The sequence below is a fragment of the Osmerus mordax genome, chromosome 11 (genome assembly GCF_038355195.1).
Source record: "Osmerus mordax isolate fOsmMor3 chromosome 11, fOsmMor3.pri, whole genome shotgun sequence".
Taxonomy (NCBI): domain Eukaryota; kingdom Metazoa; phylum Chordata; class Actinopteri; order Osmeriformes; family Osmeridae; genus Osmerus; species Osmerus mordax.
This window is the reverse complement of record NC_090060.1, coordinates 3,214,644-3,229,916: the sequence shown is the minus strand read 5'-3', so window position 1 is coordinate 3,229,916 and position 15,273 is coordinate 3,214,644. Positions and strand designations below refer to the sequence as shown.

Below are 15,273 nucleotides of genomic sequence, written 5' to 3'. Positions count from 1 at the left end.
ACACCTCTAAATGTCTTTTCTGACGACCCGTAGAGGCAGTACCATGTCAACCTCAGTCAAGCGTTTGGTTCCAGTTTCTTTATCATATGCAGTTCAAATCCACAAATAAAATTTTGGAACATTACATTTGGAATTAGAGAATGCAAAATGCTCTTTTTAATAAGACATTTAATAGCACATTTCAGAAAACAGTATTTAGATGTACCTTTTGTGTTTGCTTTTCTCTCACAGTGCAAAAGAGAAAGCATCAGTCTTTTTTCCTAATATATTTTGCATGTAAATGTAATCTGTACAATAGTCCCCAGTTTCCTGCAGCCAAGCCAGTATACACAGTACCAGTTTACCACCAGGTGAATGTGAGTTTATAGAAGCAGTCATAGCTCTTATAGAGTACCCCCCTGTTTGTGCTGTGGGGCTGGACACTGACTCTGTAGCCCTGGGCCTCAACATCCATCCTGACGCAGTCTAGGAGGTCTGCCACGGTGGGAACAGCCTTCCAGGGGCCGAAGGTCACCACGGACTCCTTGTCCGCATCCAGGCTGTTAATGGCATCACCATAGACACTCGCGTCTTCCTCTGTCCGCAGCACACAGATGATGATTGTGGAATGGCGGGCAGCAATGGCCTCGGCTCTGGCGATTCTAATCAGCACCTGGAGTAGCACCAAGGCCATGAACCATTTGTTCATGTTAAAGGTATGTTAATTAGACTGCAATAAAGATCTAAATATCCTCAATATCATGACACACAAGGTTGGTGAACCAGTTGTGCATTCTGTTGCATGCTATATTGCATGCACCATTGCGTGGCAGTGGCAAATGTCATTGTGAGAAATTATGAAAGGATTAAGTCACGCTGACTTTAGGGACCTCAATGTTTTCCTTGTAGTTGGGCAATCTGGATAAAAAGGGCTGCCTCCCCACTGCCTCCCCGAAAAACTGTGGCGTCTCCTCCAGCTGTTTCACTAAAGGTTTGATGTTGTAGTGGACTGCCTCACTGTGTACCTGTAAGCAACACACACACACACACAGTGTGAGTCTTGATAAAAGTCAAGTTGCCTGATCAGACTGCTGTGCTGCTGTGTGTCTACCTGTAATACGTTCTCTGTAGGCAAGCGTTCAGTGCGCAGGAACTCAAGGATGGCTCCAAAGTGTGTCCCATCACGGTCAATAAAGTACCGGCCTTCAGCATCTGAGCGTAGTTTAGGCTGGCCACTGAATATGTCTGCCAGCTTGGAACCAGGGTGTTTGCGTAGGGTGCTCAAAGTTGTTGTGAAAAAATGGCCACCGATGTTCAGTTGCACTATAGGAGAATGCTGAAGAAAGGATGTACTACATTGAGAGATTCAGAGCAAACATGTCAACACATGAAACAAGAAAATTGGCATTTCAAAACATGACTTGGAAAACGTTAGTGTATTTATCAAGAATGTGAGGAATAGGACCGGTCCAGTCAAAAGCAACAAGATGACATGGAATAATCAAACTTATTTGCTTTAAGAAAATAGCCATGACGTGAGTCATTTAGTCAGTGGGCCTCCCATGAAATACACCTTGGAGAGGCGTCACCTAAATGACTGCTAAATGACTAAATGTAAATGTCACCAGATGTTTGCCCCTTATCAACAGGTGATAAGGCCCAATACCCCTACTATCACAAATTCAAGGATGCCTAGCCGACTGACACCGCCCGTCGCTTAGTCTTAGTTTGCCAAAGTACTTACTTCAGCCCAACAATTGACGTGTGGAAAGTAACGTCGTTAATTTATAAACAATTTTTTACCGGAGTTGAAGTGTTATTTGTAGCATGTCACCTTCTGCTATTAACAGGAGGAAAATCCTAAACCGAATATGCTCGCTAAATTTACGCGACCGTCCCAGCAACTGTGTAGTGTACTGTAATAGCCAATCACAATGAGACAAGTTGTACAAACTCAAAATGTAAAACTCTTAAAACATTTACCGAAAGCGCGGGGGAGGACTGCTTCCCTGGAGATTTGTAATCTGGAAGACTCATTTCGGCTTCTGGTCTTGTCGAGTGTGAAGTAAGGTGAATGTAAAACCGCAGGTAGACTTCAGTGGGTGTGGCCTAATCCTGTTTTCCCCGGTGGGTGGAAGGATAATCAGGTGTTTCTGACCATTATTTAAAATAGTCTGGTGTGATTTGCATTGTTAAAATCACTATGAAGGGATTTGACAAGTTGTTAAGGCCATTGTTTCACATTATTCGGTTTTATAGGCCTGTCAAAATGACTCGTTTGAATATGAATAGGCTACATGCTATAAATACACAATGTACACGACACTTGAGTTTAAGAATACACAACTCCTTAATTTATTTTCTGGATTTTATTGTTTTTGTACAGAAAAATCACAAGGTCTTGCTTCCATCTGTTGGGGTGGTGAAAACCTGGAACAAGGGAAATATGTCATTAAGGAAAACATGTATTAATGAATTTAACAATTCAATCAATTATTTTGAATGTATTAATGCAGGCAACACCAATTCAACATGACACCCTTCTCAGACAAATGCCTCGATGTCTTCAACTGAAAGGACATGCTCCTCTGAGGAACTGAACCCAGAATCACAGAACGTGACCCCGGGCCAGCAACCCCAGAGAGACAGTGTCCCGCTCCGACTCGTCATCGTATCATCACTGAAGGGAGATCATGCAATCGCTGAACAAATACGAGGATCGCCCTTAAAGTAAACACCATGAACAGCTGCTTTGAAACCTATGCTTTGATCCCAGCAACCTCACCAGAGGACAAACTGATTGTGAGCATCCCCCCCTCCAAGAAGAGCAGGCCCTGCCCTGTTGGTTCCTTACCCTCTCTATGCGGTGGGTACTGGGGTTCCCTGGGGCATGGCGGGTGCCTCGGGCTTGGCTCCCTTCTGCTCAGACATGGGTGTGGTGGGCAGGGTCTCCTCCTTGGGCTCCACGATGCTGACGTGGTCGGGCAGGGGCTTCTTGGGGCCAATCTTGCCGCTGGGGTCCCATGGCAGCATGATCTTCACCTTGATCCCCAGCACACCTGGAGAACACAGCAGGCTTGTCAAGACAGGGTAGACCCTAAAAACATCAGAGCTCCATGTGTGGACTCAGGCTCTGATACACCCCAGTCACTGAACACTTCTGCTCAGGTACTGCTCAAAGAATAGCTTGGCAGGATAGGATATCGTTGCTTTTAAAGTGGGGTTTGTGAATTACATTTTGGGTAACATGACTTTCCTTGCCCTTCTCAGACAAATGCCTCGATGTCTTCAACTGAAAGGACATGCTGCTCTAAGGAACTGAACCCAGAATCACAGAACGTGACCCCGGGCCAGCGACCCCAGAGAGACAGTGTCCCGCTCCGACTCGTCATCGTATCATCACTGAAGGGAAAACTAATCACATTTAACTAACTTGCATGTATTGGGCCCTACACTGCAGTATCAGCTGCACATACGTGATTGAGCGGTCCTGCATGCTAGGCATGAAGCCCTCAGCTAGTGTCTCCACATCAGCAGGAGGATCTCCACTCTTCTCCATACTCACCCTGCCTCAGCAGAACGTGGCGGACAGCTGTGTCGACGTAGTAGTTGACGGGGTCGCCGCTGTGGATCATCAGGCCATCCACAAACTTCATGGACTTGGCCCTCTGGCCCCTCAGCTTGCCAGAGACCACCACCTCACAGCCCTTAGCACCACTCTCCATGATGAACCTTAGCACACCATAGCAAGCCCTGGGGGAGGAAGGGACACTACATTAACAGCTCAACATTCTAGATGAAAGCTGCTTAGTGCTAAACTGAAGACCCAATCAAATTTGGGTAGATATCTATTACATAATATTTGGATTGCACGGATGAGATTACCCAGACAGTGAGATTGTTGGGTTTAATATGAGGATCAAAATAAATCTCCATCCCTTCTCAGACAAATGCCTCGATGTCTTCAACTGAAAGGACATGCTGCTCTGAGGAACTGAACCCAGAATCACAGAACGTGACCCCGGGCCAGCGACCCCAGAGAGACAGTGTCCCGCTCCGACTCGTCATCGTATCATCACTGAAGGGAGACTGTACTGCGTTTTACAACACACTTTCAACACCAATCCAAGCTTTGCTCAGTCATAGGTAACCTGACATCACACAACTTATAAGTCCAACATCCAAGATCAACTAGAAATATTAAGAGAACTGACTACAACACTAAACTTTTTAGTTTAGAGCATAGTGTTACCATTATTATGGGTAACATGTTTAAAAAGAACAAGCTTACCTGCGTACAGCCAGACCTCCCAGCAGCTTGTAGCGCAGAGACTCAGCCTGGGCAATGGCACAGAGACCACGAGTGGCCACCTTCTCAGCATACAGCTACAGGACAGACAGACAGGTTAGGAGAGGTAGCAAAACTGGAGACCACATGCAACCACCAGAAATCCTTTAGTCAACGTATTATTAGTTTAAACCTATTCCTTCTCAGACAAATGCCTCGATGTCTTCAACTGAAAGGACATGCTGCTCTGAGGAACTGAACCCAGAATCACAGAACGTGACCCCGGGCCAGCGACCCCAGAGAGACAGTGTCCCGCTCCGACTCGTCATCGTATCATCACTGAAGGGATAATTGGTCAAAGTAACACATCTATGATGGGCCCTTAAGGCCGATATATGCTTCTGCATTTTCCGAAAAACGGACACATGGGAACGCCCTCTACGAGCTCTTCGTCAGCCCTTGGAGAGCCCCGGAGAGCTCGACGTGCACCTCCTGAATTTTCTAACTACCAGTCGTAATTTCGGAGAGCGACGGAGAGCTACGGAGACCCCCTTGGCTGTGATTGGTCAGTATTAAGAACCGCTTGCGTCAGGGGCGGGGTTGCCGTGATAAACAGAATCCTTTGACCGCCATTGCTGTAAGTTTTCACAATTCATATTTTAGCTAAACAGTACATGTAAATCAGCATCTGAATTAAAATGTGACGAGAAATGGGTAGTGTAGTTGCTGAAAATGTGCGTATTTTATTGATGAAACAGCTAATTTGTAAATTTGCTCCGACTTCTTGATAACCTAGGTAAATAAACACTCCACGACGACTTACAAAAAAACGTTGCGCCACCTACTCTTCTGGCGGTGAATTGTTTTCAGCACCCACAGCCTACGGAGAACCATAAACGAAGTCTATCCGTCCGTATCCGTGCGCCCGCCCATCCGTAAACGGAGAAGCATATTTCGGCCTTTATGCTGCAGGATCAGTGGCAGGCCACCAAATGGTCAAATTATAGTTACGACATTCAGGGGCCTTTACCTCCACACTGCCCTCAGGGAAGCCAAACCTCTTCTGAACCACAGCAGTCAGCTCCCTGATGCGACGGCCCTTCTCACCCAGCACATTCTGGGTCCTGAAAAAGACCACAAGTTTCTAGAACATTTCAGGAAATAAGACAAAGACACGTGCTGCAGATGGTGTTTGGTCACTAAGGTTATGGTTAAGCTACAACGCTAATACTCGATGTCAATATATGCGATATGGTTTATAACTTTTGATATTGCATGAACATCCATAGTAGCAACTTGCCTAATACACACTAGACATGGCCAACATTGACTGCAACCGAGAGACCGTACCGGCAGCTGAGATGACAGGCTCACCTTGTGGCCAAGATGATGATTTCGGTCCTGGTTGGGGTCACACGAACCTCCACACCGGAGTATCCATCTTCGGCAAGCTCACGAGTCAAAAACTCGTTCAGCTCGGCCTTGAAGATTCCGTCAGAGACAAACTAGACAGAGAAATAATGGTCAACATTAATTTGCACTTTAGTCTTAGACAATTCATACCGCAATCTACTCGTTGCATAGCGGACCAGCTAACTAATACAAGCACTCCTCACTATCTCGCACTCGGTGTGACGGCCGCTAAACAACGATTTGGCTAATTCGCCCGATTTGAGGGACTTGATACAATTACAAGAACTTTACAAATGTGCGTCTAAAGGCTTTATGCCAGCCACCCTCCAACATCCATCAAGCGAATTTAATCTTAAAGTAAAAAGCCTGGCGCCAGAGCAGGCTCTGCCATGTTTGCCGAGTGAGGATTCATTGCACGTAGCATCTGTGTCAATCCTCCGTATAACAACGGCAGGGGAATCAGACTAACATAACAGGTTAACTGAAGCCCTCAATACTAATCTGAATTGTCCTCATTTCACAAATAGATATCTCCTCTAAAGGTTATTTTACACAAAATATGTCCTAACCTTCCTCTTCTTGGAGATTTGCACCGCCATATTGCTGTAGGCCGTAGACAGGAAAGGAATTGCATTGGAGGCGGAAATGAATTTATACAACACTGGTGACTTCCGCTGACACTGCTGTTATGGTAGTTGTAGTTTAAAACCAAACCATCGCAGGCCTGAGTAGCGGAGCTTCGAAGAGATCAAACAAAATGTATCTTGCATTCTATATCCCTTCATTTAGTGCGTTTACATGCACACTAATACGACGATTATAACCCGATAATGACAATGATGCGATTATTAAAGTAATCATGTGAACACCTCACTCTGCTTTCCTGCGGTTTTTGTAAACTGCGCATCTCGGCACTTGTTTTTATGTTACAGCGCGTATGAATAAACTATTTAACCTACCTAAATAAACAACCACATACATTAAAGATATCTGAATTTTCGCGGGGCTAGCCGTCTCGTGCAACAAAGTTGTTAAACTGTAACAAGTAGGCTAGAAGCTAGACGCAGAGCAGAAGTTTTTAATATGTAGGCCTAACCAGTAGGATTGATGAAAGATAACAAATGAGACCAGGTTAATGCAAGTTATTGGGCAATTTTATTTATTTACATAAAAAAAAAAAAACATTACATAATTTTAAACATTTACATTTAGCAGACTTACAGTAAGTACAGGGATATTTCCCTGAAGCAAGTAGGGTGAAGTACCATGCCCAAGGACACAATGTCATTTTTGCACAACCAGGAATTGAACCTGCAACTTACTGATTACTAGCCCGATTCCCTAACCGCTCGGCCACCTGACATTTGTAGCCTACATACTAGTCTAGCCTTCATGGTTCTGACTTTGATGATGAGGAACACAATACTATACCATTTGAGATGGCTCAAGCCATGTTATACTAGGTGTTGCTAGTGGTAACCATGTAAGTGGCTCACTGCCACATTGGCATGGCCTCAGTAGACCAGTCAGATTAATCTTTCCCCAGACAGCCCCTCTTCTGGTCCTCGTGGCATCAAAGATTGCATACACACCCACAGACCCATCCTGAAACCCAACATACACAAAAAACTCCTTGCATATCATAAGAGTCAGTGGCATCTTACACAGACACAACCTCCCTACTCTGCTCCCGTCTCTGAGCCGGACCACAGTCAGGACTGGCTCACTGTGCAGGTCACAGGTACAGCCCTTATTCTGAGCAGGATGTTGGGAGATGTAGACAACATAGTGCCCGGTGTCATCCAGGCAGACTTTGAGGACTGGGCCCTCAGCCCTCACTGAGCACAATCTAGAACTGAAGAAATCCAGAAGGGTGATGACATCGTCATCAATGGACAGGAGAGCATAGCTTCCATCAGAGGACATCTGGAAGACCTGAGGGTGGCACAGAAAGGAGGGGGGGAGCTGGAACTGTCGGCACACTGTCTCCTCTGCCACCCTCCATGTGTATAGTGCCCCTGAGGCAGTCATCACCATCACAAAGTCAGGGTGTTCCGGAAGGGTCCGGAAGGCCAGAACATGCTCTGAGCATTCTGAGCAGGAGAAGCGTTTACTGATGGAACCTGACCATAGACTGGCAGCCAGCAGATCACCTCGACGTAGACCAATTAGGAAGGTGCTCTCAGTTGAGATCTGGGCATCTTTCAGATACAGGTGTATGTTACAGACGATGGCCCCTGTGGCCAGCTTCCAAACTCTGGTGAGATCATGCTCTGAAAAACACACCCCGATGTTTCCATTAGGGGTGATCATGATGTCTGTGGCCTCGCCACCATGGATACGGTGAAGGTTTTTTCCTGTTTTGCATTCCCACACATAAACATTGCACCCTGACAGAGTCACAAGATGGCTGCCGTCTGGAGAAAGGCAGAGCTTTTCCACAGGGCGGTCATGCAGAAACATAGCTTCTGGACTTCCTGTCTGTAAGTCCCACCTCCACACTGTCTCTGACCAGTCAGACACATAGAAAGTGACTCTCTCTCCCATTGGCTCAGTCAGTAACTGCCTCACCCCAGCCTGCATTCTTGGGGCCATGCCTGCAGCATATACCAGCTCTGAATCCCATGTTGTGAGACTACCGTTTCCAGTGACAGCACAGTGGGTGGACCCCATTTTGAGGAGTGTGAGGGGCTTAGAGAGTGTGCAGGTGTCTAAGGAGAGAACACACTGGCCTGTAGTGATCCTCCACACCAACACTGAGGGACAGGCCTCTACCGTAGCCAGGAGGAGGTGACTGTCCTGGGATACCATCGCCTGGGTGAATGCCCTACCTTGTGGAGCCTGGAACTGGTCCCATTGTTCCCAGTCATGGGTATCCCATAATAAGATTTGCTGGGCTTCACACACCAGGAGAATGTGAGCGTCCTCTGAATGATCTAGGTTTCTAATGCCAGTAGAGCAGCTCCTGCTATAGCATTCTCTGATGAAACTGGGTTCCTCCCCTTTGATTGCCGTCTCCCATAAGAAGATGTTTCCTATGTGGTCAATGCACGCCATTTCCTTCTTATCCTGACTAAGAATCACAGAGATGAAGGCATTCTCTGTTGGCCCAGAGCAGGACGCTAGAAGACTGCAACTCTTCATATCAAACATGGAGACCATTCCTTTCTCCTGCCCACAGTACAATAAGCAACCACCAGGGGAGGACAAAACACACGTGACAGTGTTCTGGCACTGCAGGTAGGTGAGAGGCTCACCCTGGACTCCCCACACACTTAAAAAGTTGAAACCCTTCCACCACACACACACCCTGTCCTCACAAACAACAAACCCTGCAACTGTTGGATGTGTATTTTGGTCTGGACCTGATTGAAGTCCCCCTATATCCTTTAACTCCTGAATGGTTTCCAGATCCTTCACATCCCACAGGAGAACCCTGTTACACTGAGTTGTCATAAGGATGAATCTCCCACTGTTTTTCACACTGACAAAGCACATTTTGGGCTCATGGGTCAGTATCAGCTCCTCTACATTGCTCCCTTTCCACACCCAGACAGAACCATCACCCAGGGAGATGACCACAGTCCCACACTCTGTCCCTGCAACGTCTGTAACGGTACACTCTCCTTCCCCTGTCTCTAGAACATATCGCATGGAGGGAACCGTGGAGGGAGCAGGAGAGAGCACCGCTCTTATCCCACTGCCACTCCTCCTCCTCTCCTGCTCCACCTCCCTAACATAACCCTCCAGCCCAGGGCACACCCCCAGGAAAGGGTGCAGCTTCACCTCCATCACCATGGGTGGCTCCAGGGGGGAGCTCCAGAGGAGGCAGGCGGAGGCTCTTAGCATCCCTGCTAATAGCACCCTCTCCCTGGACAAGGAAGGCTGGGACACCCCTTCCTTCTCTCCGCCCTCCTCCAGAAGGCATATCAGTTCACCCAGGAGTCCTGCTCTCAGCATGGCCTGGTGGAACCCTAGTGACATCAACAGTCCATTCCTTAGCTCCTTCCATCTGTTACTCTTTTGTAAGTGATGGGGAAGTTCTAGAAGCTTCCGGAGGTTGATATGCGAATGCTCAGAAGAAGAAAAAGAGGAAGAGCAGGAGGGGAGTTGCACAGTATTAAACACATATGGTTGGCTGTGAGGCTGCCTGTCAATGTATATTTTTACAGCTGGGTTTGAGACAGCCCCAGTTTGGTTGGGTCCAGTGGTTGGGTTTATGACCAACGGTTTAGCTCTCCCATAGGCCCAACAGTCGCTGAAATAGTCTGCCATTTCTGAGTGAAACTCAACTCTGGCCTCAACAACTTTCAGGTACCTCTTACACACCACCAACCCAAAATGCCTGCTGACCCAGAAGAGCACCCTTGCCCCTGCCACGGTCCTCTTCTCCAGAAACCCCTTCAGATCCAGCAGCAGCTTCTCCACATCCACCTCCGGCACCCTAAACCTGGAGGGGGGGCCCTCATCCTGTTGGACGTAGCCTGCCAGCACGTCATCATGGCTGGACAGCAGGTCAGTGAGCTCGGCCTCTGTGAGGCCGGCCCTGGAGAGGGTGAGGTAGCTCAGGGCTACAGAAACCAAGGTGGAGCCGTGCTTCTCCTCCAGGTGGATAAGAAGGGCTGAGATGCTGGAGTGGACTCCCACAGGGAGGGATAACTCCGTCACCTCCGTTGCTAAGAGACCAAAAGAAGAGCGAGGAGGGGAAGAGAGAGAGAAATGAATTCCCAACCGGACAGCTGGGTTACATCATGCGTGTGTGTGCGCATGCATGCGTGTGAACGTGTACCTGAGCTCCACAGTGATGTGTGCGTGTGCAGGAGGCGTGCGTACAGGGTCAAAGGGCAGGAGGCCAAAGCTTGGTTGACCACCGCCTGCTGTCCCGACGTCACCCTCCTCCCCGACGCGCTCAACAGACACGCCAGCATCCTCACACGCCCCGTCCTCTCCGCCGACTCCAGCTCCACACACACACAGCCGTCTGCCGCTGAGGACTGTGGGTAGTGTAGTTTAAGGGCACGCAGGGTCTCAGTTTGTGCGGGGGAGACAGAGAGCACAAGTTTGACGTTGGGCGGGAGGGGAGAGGGAAGATTCTGGATAATCTGGGCGTCTGATGTGCGGCCAACCTGGTTCAGACCATCCAGAATGAGAATGAGAGGCCGCTTGGAGGAAGGGAGGGTGGAGAGAAGACAGAGCAGTTTGTGTCTGAGCTGGGGGAGGGAGAGGTTAGGGTTGGGATAGAGGGGGCTGGTGATGGGTGTATGGTCAGGATCAGGGTGGTTGTAGCTTTGAGATAGCTGGTACATCAGGCTGAGGAGGAGGTGTTTAGGAGACGAGTGGATTGACAGGTCAGTGAAAAAGATGATCACTTCAGGATCCTTGTCCGATAGCCAAGACCTCACCTGTGGAGAGAGAGAGAGATAGAGACCAGGCTGTTAGGACACTTGTGATAATGGGAGCTGTCAGACTAACTCATACAGAGTGAGTATCCACCTGCCGAGCACAGTGGGAGAGCAGCACCGTTTTCCCGGTGCAGGGGCCTCCCACCACCAGTAGAGGGCGACGTATGTCCCTCTGATCCAGGTACTTCCTGACCTCCTCTTCCTCTGGGCGCTTGACATCGTAGAGACGAGAAAAGATAGAACACAGCTCCCTCCGCTCAGCCCGCTCTCCGGCTAACACATCACCAGGAACACACCGCAGTGACTGTTGACCGGTTTCCACGGTGAGCGACCTGGCAATCAAACGTCGGAGGTCAGAGTGTATCTGCTCGCAGAGTTCCTCAACGTAACTCAACTTTTTGGGTGGCGTGGAGCGTTGACGACGGTCACATTCCGAGGTCGCGGTGTAGACCTGGAGCTGACAGGAAGTCACTAGGTCGGGCAGGAAGTGGTCACAGAGCTGGGAAAGAAGCTTGTCTTCTCTCTGGCTGCTCCTGTTGGAGGTCTTGTGGACGTAGACCAGGCACCGGTTGATTATGTTATCAGGGGGATGGTTCTCCAGGGCGAATCGTAGGTCCATATCAAGGACTGATGAGAAACACAAAAATCCTTCAATGACATAACAACAAACAGCAAAAATACTTTGTATCACACTGTATAACATACACACACATACACACACAAACCCTGACCTGATCTGCAGTAGGTCTGGGCTCTCTCCGTGGTCATGAGACCCTCCAGAACACACCGACTCACTGCAGCCTTCAGAGCTTCAGTCAACTGCTCCTGTCCGCCCGTCTCCTCACAAAGGCTGTCCTCATCTCCTGTCGTCTCGTTTGGCTGAATAATCACCCGTCAGGTACGGTTACCATCTACTACTTGACAGCTATCAGTGTCGACTGTTGCGTCTGCCGCTCCCCTCCCCTGGTTTCCTCACCTGCGCACCAGGCGGCCGAGGTGTGTGTGCTCGCCTCTGCAGGCGGAAGCAGGGCGGCGTGGCGTTCTCGTCCCGGACGTACGCGCCCTCCAGGCCACAGGTGCTGACGCCCGCTCGCTGGCCCGTCCGAAGGATCTGCTGGAACTCCGCCACCTCCACCTGGGCAGGGAGACAGGCCGGGCCGTACTCCTGCCCCAGCAAGGCCTACAGCGCCACCAGCAGGACACACAGGGGACAACAGGAGATGATGCCTATTGCAAGAGGGCAGTCTTGTGGTCGAGCAAATACAACAAACGACCACAGGCACATGTTCAACGCAAATACGACACATCGACTTGAAAGGATGTTCTGTTATGAGTTGATGAGTTGGCAGTAGTTGGAACAGGAAGTGTCTGACCACCAGGAAGGGTCCATGGGAGCTCTCTCTGCAGGCCTGCAGGAGGTGCTCTCTGCTCTGCTGCTCTGGCCAGCGCCTCTGGTCTGCAGCCTCGTACGGGTCGATCACCTTGGTGGGGAGACACACACACAGGCACGGACACATGCACACACACACGCACAGACACATGTACAGGCACACAACACATAGGCACGCATATGCATGCAGATACACAAACACATGCAGACACTTATGCAGACACACACACACACACACACACACACACACACAAACACACACAACAAGGTGGTTCATGCACTAAATAAGATGGCAAGAATAAAGGTGTTTATACACCTACATTGTGGCAATATCCTGATCAAGCTCATAACCTGTAACGCTGAATAAAAAATGACAAGCACAACACATTGTAGATAATCTAGAGCCTGGAGGCTAAATCAAACACTGAACTCCAACACTCAACACCTTTTCATTTGAACAATAGCCCCTTTCCACCCTCCTCTTCCTGTCAGTAGTGTGTGGTTGGGAGAACTATGCCCCTTTTCTTTGGCATCACCTTTCGTGAAACTGATCCGCAGTCTTTGTTTATGTAAAAGTATGTATATATAAAAGGATTTACAGAAGTCAATATGTGATCAATTTAGTATCAAAACAAAAGAAAGAGACGGCGTTACCCTGAAGTCCAGTCCGTGTGTGTGTCTGCAGTATTCCCTCAGTCTGGGGAACACACACTCTCTCAGAGCCCTTCGTTCCTGCATAGAGTCTAGTGCGCACACACACACACACACACTCAGGTCATGTCACAGTCCTCTTGGCGTCTTACACCAGTGACACTAACAGTCAGACCTACCTTCTGGGTTGGAGCACAGGTAGACCTTCACACAGTGGGACCTGAAGAAGAATCCTTCTACTGAACCTTCCATGAGTCTCTCCGAAACGGGACACTGTGGCTTAACACAGAGATGACACGTAGAAATAGCAGGTCCTACTCCCAACACTTCCCTCTCCTGTGCCTTCTCTCATTCCTCTCAGGAAACTCTGTCTGTTGTTTATAATCACGCCCCTTCACTGGGTCACACACGTGCGGGCACACACATGCAAACGACGCCTCACGACAGACTTTTCTATCTTTTATTATTTAACATTTGTACACAATAAATACAAACTTTTTTTTACAGCCAATAGTAAGCAGAAATAATGTTGTGCCTGTTCTCAACGGTGTCATTGTGACACCACCACAAAAAAAAGGCCTGTTGTTCAACCACATCATTTTTAGCAGCTCTGAAACATCTTCAAATCAACTGAAATATCTTTTTTCTTTTTTACCAAAACAAAATAAGAAACAAAATAAACCCCACAGGAACTAAGGACAAATCTTTTTTTCAAGGATTATAGAGCCATAACTAGAAAACCAAGTGATGGGATACAGTTGTGTGTGTTTAGTCAGTCGTCAGGGTGAGGACAGACTTCTGACTGGATAGAGGTTGTCGCTGTAAACCATAAACTTCAAAACAAGTTTGATAAACACTCTAAAGATCTTAGAAAGATCAAGCGGGCATCTGCAGAGGGTCGTCTGTCTGCACTGAGCAGGGGGTCAGCTTCCCATCCGCAATGACACGCAGGAAAAAGTTCCAGGTGATCTCGGAAGTCAGAGTTTCAGAGTCCTTTCTCCCCACAGGCAGACACACGCAGGCTGGGGCGGGTGCAGCTAGCTGAAACCAGATCTAACCCGCCACATCTGTACTCCTGTCATAATCATTCTTCAAACACGCCAGTTTCTAAAAAACCCAATCCACAATTTGTCCATGTATTCACATGGACAAAACACATATCCCTTATTATTGTGTTGTTTAAATCTTTATTTTCACACAGAGTAACACATGGCTTGCATCTCCGACTGCCGGTGTCTCTCTCTCTCCTTATATGAGTAGAACAAGGGGAGGGAACAACAGCTTTCAGACACACTGAAACAAGATGGAGACAATCTTACAGCGGGATGGACTGTAGGACAGACAGACGGGCAAGGAGCCAGACAGACAGACAGACTGTCCCCATGTTCTGGCTCAATCAGGGAATCTGAACTCGTGTTTCAGACTCAAATCAGATCACAGACAAGGAGAGGTGCAGCGAGATTGAGAGCTAACAATGACCAAAAATAAAAAACAGTGGCAGAGAAACAAGAGAAGATAATAAATAAAAGTGCTATGCAGCCTCCTGGGTAGCTGGGGTGGAAGGTCGGGGCGGGGGGGCTCAGAGATCCGAAACTCAGTTCACCTCCATCATCCCGCGCCGTCATTGTCGAGCAGTTGATTGACACGTTCAGGGTTCAAAGGTCAACGGCTCTCAAACGTAAAAGAAAGAATACAGAGAAAACAAGACTGCTGCCTGCTTTGTCTGCAAAAGTTTGTAATTTGAAGAATGGTTCACGGGAGTAGGTCGGTGGTTAGAGCAGGTATGGAGCTGTGAGCTGGGGAAGTCTTCTAAAGCAGCAGAGGTGCGTGTGTGTGTGTGTGCGCACTGCTGTGTAACAACAGATCACACCAACGTCTAAGAGGAACTTGGATTAGAAAGCAGCCATTTCACCATTTAGAATAGTTCTACTGACCAATCTACCCTGCGGTTCGAAATATTGGGGAAACGCACAGAGGGCATGTGTCTGTGTGTGAGTGAGGGAGCGGGGGGGGGGGGGGGTCAGCACAGACTGCCAATAAACAAACAGCCTGTCGGAGGGAAAAGAGAAGGGTCGAGGTAGAGGGGAAGGAGAAGAAACTCAAGACGAGAGCAGTGTGTCCAGGGAGGATCCAGCCCCCCCCCAACCCAT

General features: G+C 48.4%; 3 protein-coding genes and 4 non-coding genes across 9 annotated transcripts; all 7 read right to left on the bottom strand.

Moving 5' to 3' along the window:
- Positions 1-186: 186 nt before the first annotated feature.
- kctd14 (potassium channel tetramerization domain containing 14) lies at positions 187-2,034 on the bottom strand. The gene is made up of 4 exons (XM_067246837.1): positions 1,963-2,034; positions 1,091-1,315; positions 870-1,004; positions 187-652 (listed from the first exon to the last, which is right to left on the bottom strand). The coding sequence occupies exons 1-4, from the start codon at positions 2,014-2,016 to the stop codon at positions 341-343; spliced, it is 726 nt and encodes a 241-aa protein (XP_067102938.1). The 5' UTR covers positions 2,017-2,034; the 3' UTR covers positions 187-340.
- Positions 2,035-2,333: 299 nt separating this feature from the next.
- rps3 (ribosomal protein S3) lies at positions 2,334-6,306 on the bottom strand. The gene is made up of 7 exons (XM_067246351.1): positions 6,250-6,306; positions 5,642-5,772; positions 5,298-5,391; positions 4,271-4,365; positions 3,545-3,732; positions 2,834-3,038; positions 2,334-2,409 (listed from the first exon to the last, which is right to left on the bottom strand). Exons 1-6 carry the CDS (start codon positions 6,277-6,279, stop codon positions 2,839-2,841), a joined length of 738 nt encoding a protein of 245 aa, XP_067102452.1. The 5' UTR covers positions 6,280-6,306; the 3' UTR covers positions 2,334-2,409; positions 2,834-2,838.
- On the bottom strand, positions 2,519-2,665 carry LOC136952356 (small nucleolar RNA SNORD15). The gene has a single exon (XR_010877860.1). It is a non-coding gene; the product is annotated as a small nucleolar RNA SNORD15 (small nucleolar RNA).
- On the bottom strand, positions 3,241-3,387 carry LOC136952349 (small nucleolar RNA SNORD15). The gene has a single exon (XR_010877853.1). It is a non-coding gene; the product is annotated as a small nucleolar RNA SNORD15 (small nucleolar RNA).
- Positions 3,917-4,063, bottom strand: LOC136952348 (small nucleolar RNA SNORD15). The gene has a single exon (XR_010877852.1). It is a non-coding gene; the product is annotated as a small nucleolar RNA SNORD15 (small nucleolar RNA).
- On the bottom strand, positions 4,466-4,612 carry LOC136952346 (small nucleolar RNA SNORD15). Its single transcript, XR_010877851.1, has one exon. It is a non-coding gene; the product is annotated as a small nucleolar RNA SNORD15 (small nucleolar RNA).
- A 528-nt stretch (positions 6,307-6,834) lies between the features above and the next one.
- LOC136952271 (NACHT and WD repeat domain-containing protein 2) lies at positions 6,835-13,470 on the bottom strand. 3 transcript variants are annotated; one of them, XM_067246987.1, is made up of 9 exons: positions 13,303-13,470; positions 13,127-13,215; positions 12,456-12,563; positions 12,059-12,262; positions 11,814-11,961; positions 11,174-11,709; positions 10,807-11,082; positions 10,470-10,674; positions 6,835-10,356 (listed from the first exon to the last, which is right to left on the bottom strand). In XM_067246987.1, exons 1-9 carry the CDS (start codon positions 13,373-13,375, stop codon positions 7,106-7,108), a joined length of 4,890 nt encoding a protein of 1,629 aa, XP_067103088.1. In that variant the 5' UTR covers positions 13,376-13,470; the 3' UTR covers positions 6,835-7,105. The 3 variants fall into 3 exon arrangements, with proteins under 3 accessions (XP_067103088.1, XP_067103087.1, XP_067103089.1); XM_067246986.1 differs by having other exon boundaries at positions 10,470-11,082; XM_067246988.1 differs by lacking the exon at positions 13,127-13,215 and having other exon boundaries at positions 10,470-11,082; positions 12,059-12,563; positions 13,303-13,327.
- Between the last annotated feature and the right edge of the window lie 1,803 nt (positions 13,471-15,273).

Bases quoted from the DNA above. Each gene is read 5' to 3' on its own strand.
- LOC136952271 (XM_067246986.1), bottom strand. From the start codon at position 13,375: ATGGAAGGTTCAGTAGAAGGATTCTTCTTCAGGTCCCACTGTGTGAAG. The intron at 13,216-13,302 runs GTAGGTCTGACT...TGTGCGCACTAG, and splicing joins CCTGTGCTCCAACCCAGAAG to ACTCTATGCAGGAACGAAGG. The intron at 11,083-11,173 runs GTGGATACTCAC...CTCTCTCCACAG, and splicing joins TCTCCCACTGTGCTCGGCAG to GTGAGGTCTTGGCTATCGGA.
- rps3 (XM_067246351.1), bottom strand. From the start codon at position 6,279: ATGGCGGTGCAAATCTCCAAGAAGAGGAAG. The intron at 5,392-5,641 runs GTGAGCCTGTCA...GGTCTTTTTCAG, and splicing joins ATCATCATCTTGGCCACAAG to GACCCAGAATGTGCTGGGTG. The intron at 3,733-4,270 runs GTAAGCTTGTTC...TTCCTCCCCCAG, and splicing joins GGAGGTCTGGCTGTACGCAG to GGCTTGCTATGGTGTGCTAA.
- kctd14 (XM_067246837.1), bottom strand. From the start codon at position 2,016: ATGAGTCTTCCAGATTACAAATCTCCAGGGAAGCAGTCCTCCCCCGCG. The intron at 1,316-1,962 runs GTAAATGTTTTA...TCCTTTCTTCAG, and splicing joins AGTCCTCCCCCGCGCTTTCG to CATTCTCCTATAGTGCAACT. The intron at 653-869 runs GTCCCTAAAGTC...GTGCTACTCCAG, and splicing joins ACTACAAGGAAAACATTGAG to GTGCTGATTAGAATCGCCAG.